The sequence below is a fragment of the Alligator sinensis genome, unplaced genomic scaffold (genome assembly GCF_000455745.1).
Source record: "Alligator sinensis unplaced genomic scaffold, ASM45574v1 scaffold611_2, whole genome shotgun sequence".
Taxonomy (NCBI): Eukaryota; Metazoa; Chordata; order Crocodylia; family Alligatoridae; genus Alligator; species Alligator sinensis.
Window position 1 is genome coordinate 424,636 of NW_005841869.1, and position 13,522 is coordinate 438,157.

The 13,522-nt window shown below is 51.3% G+C and overlaps 1 protein-coding gene and 1 long non-coding RNA gene across 2 annotated transcripts in view; one reads left to right on the plus strand and one right to left on the minus strand.

Moving 5' to 3' along the window:
* The first annotated feature begins 10,403 nt into the window (after positions 1-10,403).
* The window catches only part of LOC102381201 (centrosome-associated protein 350), a 52,387-nt gene continuing 49,268 nt past the window's right edge, over positions 10,404-13,522 (plus strand). Inside the window, exons 1-4 of the mRNA XM_025193751.1 lie at positions 10,404-10,689; positions 10,960-11,156; positions 11,637-11,680; positions 12,438-12,549. Of these exons, the coding sequence (XP_025049536.1) occupies positions 11,105-11,156; positions 11,637-11,680; positions 12,438-12,549 (208 nt within the window). The 5' untranslated portion in view covers positions 10,404-10,689; positions 10,960-11,104. The remainder of the gene's footprint in view (positions 10,690-10,959; positions 11,157-11,636; positions 11,681-12,437; positions 12,550-13,522) is intronic.
* LOC102380865 overlaps positions 12,125-13,522 on the minus strand; it is a 29,566-nt gene continuing 28,168 nt past the window's right edge. Inside the window, exon 4 of the long non-coding RNA XR_323026.2 lies at positions 12,125-12,161. This is a non-coding gene — a long non-coding RNA (uncharacterized LOC102380865). The remainder of the gene's footprint in view (positions 12,162-13,522) is intronic.

A 13,522-nucleotide genomic window follows, 5' to 3' on the forward strand; every position in this document is an offset into this window, starting at 1 on the left:
GGATGCTGGGGGGAAAAAAAAGCAGTTGCCTTTGAGGGCTTCTGCAGCCCTTATTTTGACTGAATCCAGTACTGAGATAATGAACACTTCCCTTCAAGCAGTGGGAGCTGGCAGGACGCCACTATTCCCCCTCCTGAGTCAGAGCAGAAAGGTTACCGCAACCTGCAGATAACCTCTAACTGAAGAAACATAGCCAGAAAGATTATTCATATCAGGAATAAAGAGGATCATCTGGGAGTGCAAAGCAGCTTTGCTGGAGACGATCATCGTTTTAAAAGCACTTGGAGCACAGAGGCCCAGGAATAGATCTGAATAATGAGATCCTCTGAATAATTCAATGGCGCGTGGGAGGGTAGGCAGCGTGCCTACAGCCGTAATGACTGTGGGGCAAAGGGGCTCTCCGGAGCTGCACTCGAGTGTGTACCCAGAGCCCACGATGGAGGTCCTGAGCAAAGAGGAACACTAGCTGACAGCCCGGTGGGTACCATACTCTCCTGGGAGGTGGCGAACCCAAACCCTGCTCTCAAATCGGGTCCAGCAGCAGCTTGAAACCCAGGTTTCCCGCAGCCCAGCTGGCTATCTTCCCCACTGGGTGACCAGTGTCTTCAGCGACCTCTGTCCCACAGCAAAGTGAAGGTCTGGTTTTTCTTCATGTTAGGAGAAAAGGAAGTGTCCAAGGGCGGTTGTCCTCGGTGCACTTTTTCGGTGCACTTTTCCTGTTTCCCACGCAAAAAAAAAATAAAATCACCATGTTGCTAGCTTGATCACATCCGAAGATGCACATCGTCACTTGTCACCTCGTTGTATCGTGCGAGTCATTTTTTATCGCGGTCATTTAAAACACCTCCTTCTTGTGTTAGCCAAGCGTTTCTCCTTCTTATGTTTTCCTAATTTTCCTTCTCATGTTAGCCAAGCACTACCGAATCGGGCCCTTCCAGCTGCGCATGCACTCTGCATCCCATGCTGCCGATTCCCCCACATTTCCATTGCAGAGGTGCATTTCTTTTGCTTCCCAGATTGGGCTGGAAAGGCTTCTGAAACCCCTCCCTGCCACCCCCAACACACTCAGCATCTCCCCACCTGCCTGAACAAATGGTTTTGTGTTGCTTTATTCACACCTGCTCTTAGGCCCTCGGAGGTCTCTAGGATCAGGCCCCACACCCCCTTCATCTACCCTCTGACACCGGCTATTTTATCTCTCGTCTAGATTTTTCTCGGTCAGCAAATCGTACGTCTTTAACGCCGGACGAAAGGAGAACGATCGATGTTTTAAAGCACGTCACCCTACGATGTGACAGTTGACGTTCTGCCTACATAGAGAACAGGAGGGGCCGTTTCGGGAAGAGAAACCCGAATGAACATTTGCTTGAGTGATCTTTTGAGATCAAGCGTGAATCTTTGCCAGCTGCAGCCCGTCTTGGCCCTTTGGCTACGGAGCGGAGTCATTTCTGACGGGAACGCATTAGGGCTGCAATGCTCGGCGTTAAGTCATTCCTCCTCCCCCATTGCCACCCTCTCTGCTAAAACAAATGGCACTAACGCAGCGGCTCGGCTCTAGGGGACGTGCTGTCCACTGCCTAAATGCCGCTTTTGACTTTGAGAGCTGCCAGGAGATGTTGTCATAGAAACACAAAGATGGCATCTGGGAACCTTTCCAGCCCCCGTTGCACAGAGGAGGGCAGCGCGCAGTATTAGCATGCGTCTGGATCTTCACGGACTCCTGTTCAGGGCCTCATTTTCTTCCAGGCCTGTGCATTTCAGCACAGCCAGTTTAAACAATTCAGGGGCCTATTTGTGCATCTCCAAGCCAACGGCGATGCACCTGTTGCCTCCAAGGATCAAGCCCCAAAGACCACCACCAAACACCCACATCTCCATTTCTTCTCCCTCCCAAATCAGCATTATACTTCCACTGCCTTTGCTGGGTGCAGGCTCTGCTGTAAAGGAGCTGCACCAGTTCACTCCAGTACAGCATTTGACCTTCAAGCCGATTGGGTGTTTATTTTCTAGCTAAATTAGGCAATAAATCCAGAGCCTTTTCTCCCTTGCATTCAGCTAGTCATAGATTAACTCAGTGATTAATGAAGCAAAAGATTTGCTATTTTATTTTGATAGCAAAGGAGAGAAACCCCCCCCAAAAAACAAGTGTGCAAGCCAGACAGCTGCCATCATAAAAAAAAATCTGGAGTTAAATGGATGAGTCTGCCTGGAACCCATGGAAATAACAGGAACAAAGTGGTGGCAGTTTAAGGATAACCCAGCTTGATCAAGTGCAACAGGGGGAGAAACGATCCATGGTAACGTATCCTGCCATTCCTGGATGAGATGTTAGCTGGCGTCAGGGCTGAATGGGTGAAGGCAAATGTGATAAGGAGAAAAAAAAAAAATCAGGTGGATTTTTATGAGCAGAAGATCCACATCCACAGTGTTAGTAACTCGGGATGCAGCAAACAGTTATTCCAGTCTTTCCATCTTGCGAGCAGCCTCAGAAGACACCAAGCTGCAATGCATGCCCCATTCAGGGCAGCCGTTGCACTCTGCAAGCAAATGAGACATTGTCCAAATGCGCGTGGTACGATACGCCAGCCCGGGCCAGGCTTTCTGTCCGTGTATTAATATAAAGCTCCTACCACACCGCTCATAGACAAGCAGCATGCAGAGCACCTGCTCCTCAGATAGCTGACCAAGCAACTCGGCGCACGTGAAGACTGCTAGCCCCTTGCAAAGACTTGGTGCATGGAGAAAAGCCAGGTGAAAACTCTCATGGAAGAAGGAAGAGGCTGGGATTGTCCTGCAGTGGGATTTTGTTGGATACCCCATAAACTAGAGTCCCCTCTGAAGGCAATGCTACAGAGCACAGGATAAAGCTTGCCCTTGCAAAGAATATGCATCTACCAGTTTGGAGTGCCCAGACTTCTAGCTCAAAAAGGAAAATGATTTTATTTTTTTTTAGCATTTACAATTAACTCCATAACCAGCGACATGTTTAATCCCAGCCTTGTGAAGGCCAGGCCTGTGACGAGTCGGCAGATGCTGAGTTCATGGAAGCAACCAAAGCAGAGGTGACTTCCCTTGGTGTGCATGGCTCTGCAGGATTCACACACCTGGTCTGTACGGGCCCGTGGAGATTTGGCCCATTGCTTTCGGGAGGAGCAGCGCGGTAAGATGCTGTACCAGTTAGCGCAGGGGTATCAAACTCGTCAGGCTCCGCAGGGCTGTTCCACGGGGTGGATTGGACTCACAGACTGGCTTCCCATGCTGGATCCAGCACACGAGGCCGGTCCGGCATGGGCCCCACATGCAACACACGCTGCTGGGACTGGCGCATGCTGCATGCAGCTGGCAGGTCCAGTCTGAAACCCTGAAGACTGCCATCCCATGGGCTTCATTTGATCAGAGATGGGAATAAAAGCAGCGCTGCAAAAAACCCCGTTGGCACCACCATCTCCTGCACCCCTCCACTGAACCTTGGGGCTGCAGGTCAATAAAACCAGTACATCACTCCTGGACCCCTTCCTTGTGACACGAGAGCTGTTTGCCCCGGCTCTCTGCGCTGGAAAGAGCAAGCTGCATTTGTCGGAGCCACGCCTTCAAGAGTGACGAGGGGTTTGCTTTGGGGGGCACCTTACATGTCTGAGTTCCCTTCAAGGGCAAAAAACGGAGACATTCAAAGTACCTGATCACTTTGAAACCGAATCAGCCTGTTAAAAACACTCTCGCACACCGTGTCTCTGGCATTTGGAGCTGAAATCCCTTGGGGTGACAGCAGGAGCGGCCCGACTTGTACTTCCATCAAAGCCCAAGAGATGCAGCTGCTAGAGCCCCGAACCGTCAAGAGGTGCTAACTGCAGAGCGCTGGAGGGATGCAGCGCCTGCCATCAGCCACACCTGGGCAATGCCAGTGGGGTCAATCCCTGCACAGCTGGTCCGTCCTTATGTACCAGAAGGTGACAAAAAAAAACACGCAGGAGGCACCGCGTCCCCCTTTGGAGCTGTTCTGAAGCCGATCCAAGGCAGCAGAAGCCTTTCCTTTGGCTTCAAACAGGCTTTGCAAGCTGCTGGAATGTGTTTCACACCCCCCCGCGTTTCACAGCAATTCAGATGTTGCGGTTCGGACAAGGGAAGCTGCTGTTTTACCTGGAGAACCTGCATTTAAATTGCCTGGTCCCAAGGGGGATGCTATAAATCCTCCGATACCTATGGAAAGCCACGTTTACTATAGACAGTTTCCATGGAAACCACATTCTCTCCCCGTCATTCATTGGAGCCTAATATAGGCAGCCTGTCCCCCGTGTCCGGTTAAAATTCCATTCACACGTTCTCCTATTGATAATAAAAAGCAACCAAGCTGTGAATGGCTTATCCCTTCCTCCGCTGCTGTTCCAATAAAGGGATGATTTTTTTGATTTTTTTAACCCGTATTCGCCTTTTCCCCATATATTTTCTGGCACTCAGCCTGAAATCTGGTTAAACCTCTGCATCCTGTTGCAGGCACGTACTCCCTAGCATTTCAGGGCATTATGCAGGAGAAAACACAAGCTTAAAAAACGGCGAACAGATAGCTAGATACAATTATCCTAACATGGTAGCATCCCCGTGCACACTCTCCAAGCAGTGTTTTCAACTTTGTTTTAGAGAACCAGAGAGCATCACATAAAGAGGTGCTAATGTCGGCCCCCAGCACAGAGGACACAACACACAGTGGCAGTCATGGCTTGCCTATCCCAGGAAGATGCACGGTACGTGACCTAAAATGTAAAATTAAATGACGGGTAATTTCCATTAGCCTCATAATAGACGTTCCCCACCACAGGTAGCTGTGCCACTGTCATCTCAGGATGCCTTGCAGTCTAATGCATGCATCCTCAAAACACCCCAGCCAGGTTGCAATTGCTCATCCACTCATTACAGGCAAGGAACTGAGACTAACTGTTTTGCCCAAAGTCATTCAAAGTCTCTTACAGAGAGTAGAGACCTGAACACAGGATTCCCCAAGTGCTGGGCTGGCATCCGTACCCCTGCAAAGCCCACCTTTCCCTGAAGCTGATCCTATTCAAATGAAAAGGCTAACGAAGTTAACAAAAACACTTGTTAGCGCGTATTAACGGCACCTGAAAGGCACGTTAGCTGGTCACACACAGCTGATTACATTTAGCCAGACTGCAAGATAGTGCTAGTCTGTAATTTTATGGCTCTATATAAACATCATTAATCCCACAGGCCATAAAGAGAGGCAGTTTCACCCCGCTGATTTTTAATAAATCAACTTAAACAGTTTGGTTAAAAAGCACACCTTTGGCTTGCTGGGAAAAATGACAGAGTTTAATAAAAAAGGCAGCTGGCGAACGTTGTTAAAAACTACAAAAATATTTTAATCAGCCAAAGCAAATAATTGCTGTCCTTTCTAGAGGAGACTGCTTCCAACACTTTCCAATGGCTTAGTCTATTTATCACTGTCCTAACTATGAACCCAAGCCCCTGGGATTTTAGATAGCCTCGGGTTTGATTGGGTGAAGTAAAAGCTGACACTCAGCAATTTGTAGGCTCCAGCTCAGATCTCAGTTATGAAGACGGATGGATCTGGTCTGAGAGCTGTGCCCCTGACCAGGTGCACATGAAGCCCCTTGGCCGTCCGACTTCAGCGTTTTATGCTTTATCATAAGTTTGCTGCTTTTTGTTTCCAGGCATTTATTGTCCAGTTCAAGTTGCGTTCAGCTTGCTAAGTCTGAACCTCAGTGTTGACTGCTACCCGGGAACTGCTCTGAAAAAATTGGGTTTGTGATGCAAATGCCCGGCCCCCTGACTTCCACGACACACTGTCCGTTCCGGGGCCTGCTGTTTCCTGTGACTGCAATAACGTGCGGGAAGAGCCAAGCTCTCAGTCTGAACCCGAGTAAACTGCACGCCAAACCCAAAAGGGAACCTCAGAGGTCATTAGCAGCAATGGAGGCAGCGAGCATGGGATTACTAACAGCGGCACAAAACCACCCTGAGATGGAGGGCCTTCCACGTCCACTGGCAGTCCCTGCCACGGGGACCTCGCAGCAAACAGCCCAGGCAGGCGAGGAATCATGGCACAGAGGGATTCAAGTTAATCCTCCAACATCACATAGAGCTGCGGCAGTGCGGGGGCCTTGTCACCCCAGCACCTGAATTACTAGCCGTCCGCCGGGGTCGGGTGGGTTGAATCCTGCTCCGACGTGCTTTTGCTGGTGCAGATCCGAGATGCATTCGCTTGAGCGCATTTGCTTCCTTGCAGCCAAGAGCAGGCTCGGCTCAGCGGCTGGGGTGCGATGCGCACGCTGCCAAAGGCAGTGCTTGGCCCAGAGACAGGTTTCACTGGCAGATTTGTGGCCTAACACTTCGCCGTGTGTACTGCAACATGCCAGGAAAGCTGTCAGTCTCCTGGCTCGGCTCGGTTCGGCTCGGCTCAGCTGGGGATTTGCTGCCAGGTGCCATATGGGAGTGTGGACACCTGGACAGTGCTTGTGACTTTGGGGGCAAAGGGATGTCAAGTGGATGCAGCACAGCATGTGCAGCAACAGCTCAGGAGGCACCTGAGCACAAGGTGACAGGCAGGGCCAATGCCACCCTCACCCCTGCTGCCTCTTATGGCTTCCAAGCCTTGTCCATCACCTGCCCAGACGGCCCCCCTCCAGCTGGGGCTCCCCAGGACCGCTTTCTCCTCCTGGCCCAGGACTCAGACGCAAGACAATGGTTTTCTGTTAAAAACCACACTGAACCTGAGGCTCTTAATTTATCACTGGCCTGCCCTGAATACCTCTGGTTTCATTGCTGGCCACGCTCTGCATTTTCAGCAATGCAACATCTAATGAGGCCAAAGCACCGGCTTGGGGCTGCCAGTCCATAGCTGTGATCTGCAGCTTGGGAAGTCTTTGCTGGGTTAGCCTTCGCATGGCAAAATAGCTGGGATCAGAGGGTCTGGACTAAGAGATGTGGACGAGACGCAGCAGTTTCTTTTCCAACCCAGTTGCAGAGACCACAGGGCTCCACCTACATGAAAGGATTGTGTGTCAACATCTGGAGGGCTTTTCAGAGGACGTGAGAGCTCTACAGGGCTGGCACACCATTTCCAAACGCACATCTGGTGGTACTTTAAAACATAAGCAAATAGTTGAGGGAATAAAAACAGAAGCAAGAACCAAATTGAAACCAAAAGCTAAAGAAATTGTTGTACAGCAGCTTCTGGAAAGCAGTTCCTGGGGGGCCTACAGAGCCATCCTCTCTGCGTCACTCGTTGAAATGCACCCACGATACAGGAGCTGAGCACTGCTACGTTGAAGGGGAGGAAAAGTTTGCACCAAGCTTTGCTTGATTACATGATATCCCCCCTGCTCCTCACACGCACACACCCTTCTGCTGGTGTTTTCCAGGTGTATACACGTGTGTATTGGCAGAAATGTCCAAGGAAAGAGAACATTCAAAGTTTATTAGAGGGTGTTTGTGAGAGGCAAGGCTCCTAGGAGAGCCAAGTCGAAGAATCCTGTAGTCAAACAGGAACAAACACCACGTGATCTCTCGCATACCCATGGTGTGCTGATGGTAATAACAGCCCCGATTCTAACTGTGCTTCCTCATTTGTTCCAGTTTGTCATGCCTGGAGAGAGTTAGACTTCCTGAGCTGGGTCCATCGATACCAGGCCCTTGCATGTCTCCTTGCCCAGGGCGGGTGGAGCCTCTGGGTGGTACAGTATAACTCCAACAATCAATCATCAAGCTCTAGCACGCACCGAGATAGGAAATACTCCGAACAAGGGAGGTGGTTGCAAAATGCAGATCCCAAAATTAGCTGCAAATACTGTAGACTAGTAACTCCGAAAGGCAAATCTGAAGCTGTTTGTGGACAACTTGTGAACAAAAACCGACTTACAATGAATTCATAAAAATATAAAAAGAAAAAGAAGTGTTCCCTATCAACTGTTCACTCCTCTACAGTTGCAGCCAGCTGAGAAGTGGTGCGATGGGTGGCCCCATCTCCGTCCGATCCCCAGCAGCCATGGGATTGTTGCACAGCCCATAGCACCCGGCAGGCACTGCGGCAGCAGAGCGGTGGAGCAGGAATCAGCAGAAGGGAAGCGACTTCCTCTCTGCTTCTGGAAGGGATGTAGGGTGAAGGGTAGGGAAGGAGGCATTCCCCCCTTGCAGCGTCTCCTTTGGTTAACTGGAGCGTGCCGTCTCGGCACTGGCCAAGATGCTCACTCACCCGCCCTCATAGAGGACGCGAGGCAGGGAGGTTCTGCATACGCTGGGGCCTTTTCCAGTCCTTCCCCCATGCGTGCATCTGCATTTCTCCAGGTAGCACCTGCTGGCTGCCCAGACAGCGAATGAACTGAGTTTTAAACCCCGTATTTGGGGACAGGACTGAGAGACAAGGGGCTTGCGAGGGAGATGATGCCTTGCGGACAGGTGCACAGGAGCGTCATTCAGCAGGTGTGTATATTGTAATGGGTGCGCGGGCTTCTATGGTGGGATGATCAGTGACCAGAAGTGTGTATGGATTTTTATACACACATACACTTTTATATACATAAAGATATTTTTTTTAACAAAAAAACCCCTGCTGGCTGTCCGGACCCCTCTTAGGAGCAGGGAGCACTGTCTCCCTTGGGATCCCTCACTTGGACCTGAGCCTTCAGCCCCCGCTTTGAGCTTTCGGTCCCCTCCATCACTTGCAGTCTGGTCTCGTCCCAACTGAGGTGGTTCCCATATTATTCCAAAAGGCACGGGCCCTGCCTGCCCCAGGGTTCAGCATCTTCCCTCGAACAGTTATCTATACATTGCACGGGGATGGATCATTGCACGAGGGGAAAGTGCCAGGAACTCGATCACGGGGGCCTTCAGCTTGCAATGGCCATCGGCAGCCCGCCTCTCTGCTTCGCCTCTGCTTGCGGCCACTTGCCTGCTTCCCCTCCGGCAGGCCGAGTGTGCCACCTGCCGTCGGCTGAGCGCTGTCTGCCCATCACACGGCAGCTGCAGCTCACAAAAGCGCGTGCTATGTACTGGCATATATGTGCCTACTCTGGCTCCTCCATAAAGTACAATAAGAAATGAATAACATCGACTGTGACCCCAGGATTGCCAGCCTCAGGAAAGAAAAAGGAAGGAGACAAGCACACACGCCAGAGGCCAACTCCTCGCACCCAGCAGCTTAGAAATAAACACTGAGAATAGAAAAATCCACTGAAGTGAGCAAGGTGCCTTTTTTTTTTTATTACATCCTGATATCTGAGCCCGGGGGGTGCACCCTGTGAAGCTCCTCCTCGCGGCCCCGGTTTGATAACTTGCTATTTCCTTCCCAGATAAAAAACGAGACTCTGACCTACGCCACGTGTCTCTAAGAGCGAGAGGGACGCCGCCAGCATCCCGCACAGGATCCAGAGCTGGTCCTGCTGGAAACCACCAAGGAAAGGATCGAACATAGGAGAAAAAGCCCCTGCAGAAAAGTGGAGGGGAGCCTGGATGTAGGATGGGGGCTTGTCCAGTTATTCATTAGAAGGGGGTTTGGGGCACGTGGCCGACCCCGGCAGGGACAAATCGCACTAGTCGCAGAGAGGGAGGAAGGAGCAGGTAGGATCCGATGCCCCTTAGGAGCGAGGGCAAAGAGGATCTTTGCAGCCCACTCCTGAGGCAAAGACCCTTCGGCCGCACGGCCCTCCTCTTCCCCGATTGCCAGCAGGGGCCCCAGGACTCCCCGGCATTCGCTCCTGCTTCAGGTCCGGTATCTGGGCTTGGACCAGAGACAAACAATTTATCCCCCGACTTAAAGTAAATGGGGAATCCCCTGGTACCTGACCCCCAGGATTAATTATCCTCACCTGGGAACAAATTTGTGCTTTGCTCCCCTCTCGGCTCCCAGCCATCGCTTCTTGCTTCACCTTGGCTGCCTATCGCGTCCCCATTCCCCGCGTGGGGACCGGGGTCAAGCATCCCTTTGCTTTCTCTGTCCGGGGCTGCAGGTGGGAGCTCCCCTGGGCTCTCACGTGCCTGCAGTCCCCTGTCCCCCGAGCTGGGGGTTGGGTGCCCTGATGCTGCGTGGCCTCAGCGCCGTTTTTTTCTATCGATCAAAAAAAACACCTCTCGGACCGCTGCCCAGCTGAGATCCCATCCCTGCAGGGGGGCTCTGCCTTCCACCCAGAGCCCTTGGCCCTCTGCCATGTGTTTGCAGGCTGAAATCCTTGCCCAGGCCCCTCGCTTGGGCAACAGCCTGGCATTGTGCTGTCACTCCTGGCCCCCGAACAAAGAGTTCAAACAAAGGTGTGTTCCCTGCTCTGCTCCGGCCTCTCCCGCTCTTCGTGACGCCCTGGGGGAGTGACTTGCGGTTCACCTTCCCTTTAGTTTTACACCCTTGCAGCCGGGTGCCTGTGTGCGGTGATGCTTGAGCTCAGCACAGAGATGCAAAGGGCAGCAGCCGGACCTATTTAGAGCAGAAGAGTGGGGGCTTTGCAACGGGATCTCTTCCCTCCCCACCCCCCTGGGGCTGGGGGCACTGAGGTTTGTCTGTTAGAGAGATACTCCAGCCCTTTGGCAGGACCGTCTCCCTGCGTGGCCGGGGAGAAATGGTGCCTTTTGCAAGAGCATGCCCCAGCACAACTAGGCAGGAGGACCATGATGCTCTCCCCAGCCCCAGGGTCTTTACGACCCTGACTGATGTCGCTGGCAAAGAACAAGGTAAGCTGGTTCTTTGGGGCCGGTCTTCCCCCAACGCCCCTGCTTCGGAGCAAGCAGCCGGGGTCCGGGCTCTAATTGCTGCTCTGCCACTGGCAGAAGGTGGGGTCGAGTTGCACCTTACAGACTAGCTAAATCAGAGGCGCGGTCTTGCTTCGCCAGATGCTGACAGGTTTCATAAGCCACCGCTTACAAAAGCTTACAGGCTAACTAAATCAGAGACGAGTAGGGTGCAGATATGCCCTGCCCTGACTACCTCTCTGTCCCGAGCAGGACTGGGTGGTTACCAGTGATCAGCAACCGCCAGCAAGAGAAAGACTTTTCTGCCTATCCGAAGCTGTTTGATAACATCCATCCATACTCTGGCTCGTGCAGCAGTTTCAAGATCGCTCCGACTCGACCCAGCCCGAGCTGCGGCATGGCTTGGAAAGCAAGCAGCTTTGCAAATGAAGAATCAGCCACTCTGTTGGGTAAGTGGTAGATGGATTTGGACTATAGATTCAAAGGAGTGAAAGACTCTCCCTATTTTTCTTTTTAAACCAGCAATTTTTGCAGCCTGAAGAAAGACTCTGGGTTCTTGTACTCTTCTCTAGAGAGTGTTTTTAGTTGGGATAAGTACTGCCTGACAAACAAAAATAGGAGGTTTTCAAAGCAGCTCTTCTCAATCCCTGCTCCTTTTCACCTACAGGTGAGGTGCGTTCTTGGGAGAGCTAAAGCGAGCCATAAATCTGAGTGGAGACAATGGCACTGAAGCCTGATAGTATTAGATGAGGTACAAACCCAGGTGGGCGAGCAGAGCAGTGACTGGGACAAGCTCCCGTGCATAAGCTTACAAAAGCGTACTGGCCCACCCCATACTTTTCCAGTTATCCGCAGGGGGAGACCAGCTCTTGGGAGGAGAAACATTGCAACATGTCGTAGCCTTATTTTCATCTCTGTCTTCTCCCTAGATGTGGCTTCAGCTTGGAAGAGCTTTCACCAAGCTAAGGATGTGGTAAGTGAGGTTTGCAGCAAGCTCTCAAATACAAATAGTGACCGCTTAAAATAAAGGTTTTGCCTGAACAAAGTCCATGACCAAACTCCCGTTCACTTAAATGGGGCTGGGATTTCATCAGATACCTCCTTTCTGCCCTAAGAGCAGGATGAGAGCATGGATAGGAGCAGGAAAGGCCTAGATCCCTGAAATTGTGCCCGTCTTCCTCCAGCGCAGTGGTCCGGACCCCTGGGTGTCCACAGACTATGTCTAAGGGGTCCGTGAAAGAGGACTACGATCGATCAACAGTGTGCGAATACCCACACTTACAATGAAAAGGGGCCTGCAATTTTCTAGGGGTCCACAAATAATAATAAAAAAGGATTGTAAACCACTGCTCTAGTCCCATCGACTCCTTTCAAATTGCGTGCCCGAGAAATGTAGCTGCATCTGCAGGGCCTTGGCGTGGGATGGGTGTTTATTGGCTTCTGTCCACGTGTTTCTAGACAAGAATAGAAGTCCGGTGAAAACGTTCGAACTCGTTAGAAGTGCAAATGATGAAGAACGAGTTAGTTCTGCCTCTCGTCTTTCCCATCAACAACATTCCTCCCAACTGTAAGAGCATACCAGGTTTAACGTGCCCAGACCTGCCAGTGTTTACGCACGCCGAGCAGCTAGGACTGAACAGTCAGAACCAGCATATGCCACAGGAAAAAAAAAAAAGGTTCGAGAAATGCAGCATATGCCCCTGTTAAAAAGGAAATCTGCCCTTTTACAGCTCCAGAGAATTGAGAACAAGTTTAGTCATGGGGAACAGAGTTACGCCAACACTCGGCAAGCCCGGAGAAGACTATGGCACGAAAGGAGCCCTGGTGACTTTCCATTTACTGGTGAGATGACGCTGGGAGTGGGGACCTGCGCTGGGAAGGGGGCTGGGGGAACAAAAGGGCAACGGCTGGCTGATGTCGGTGGAAAACAACTAGCTACTCAGGGCTGCCCATGCTGTAGGAGCATGCGTTTTCTCCTTAAGACAGCTACTGTATTGCCCATAGGGTTTTACGACACACAAGCCGCCTGACTATCCCGTGGCTAGTCCATCTATTCATTTCAACTCGCTGCATTAATCGATGCTCTCCCGAGGTCCCTTCCAGCCCTAATGTCTATGAAATCAAGGTAAAAGCCGTCCACTTTGCTAGAGCTGGGGGTTTTGCGTGGACATCATGCACGTAAAAAGTAAAAACCATACGCTGTTTGGCAGCGCGTTTCAGAAAGATTCCCTAGGAGTCAAAAGGGAACGAGGAACGAAGCAGGAAGTTTGCCCGACCTCTCGGGCACGCAGGCCAGGAACAGAGTTTTTTTATTTCCACGTTTGCTGAATATTTGTTTTCCTAAGTGCGGGTTCGTTGCAGCAAACCCTTCAAGCTGACAACTGGGGGATATTTATGGAGGCTATTTCTTCCCCGAGCACCACGGATTTGCACCATTCCCATGGAGATGGCTTAACCTTGCCTGGGGTCCTTGTCTTGTTAATAAGGAAATGAGAGATGCATGGGGAGCTAATCTGCTGCAAGGAAATGGATGCTTTGCTGAGGTTACAGCCTTCCCATAGGGTTTTGGTTGTAGCCGTGTTGGTCTAAGGTTACAGCGTTTGCAGACAAATTTTATTTCGGTCTCAAAGCCCCAAGGAGAAAGAGGGAGGGGAATAGGGATTGAAATGCAGTCCTGCGGCTTAAGTGGCACCAGTCTAATACACATGCAGCCCAGTGGCGGGCAGCATAGTTTAAGCACGGTGTCGTGTGGGATGCATGCAAACCGAAATCAAGCTAGCTTGACTAGCACTCACGTTCAACATGGGGTAGCACT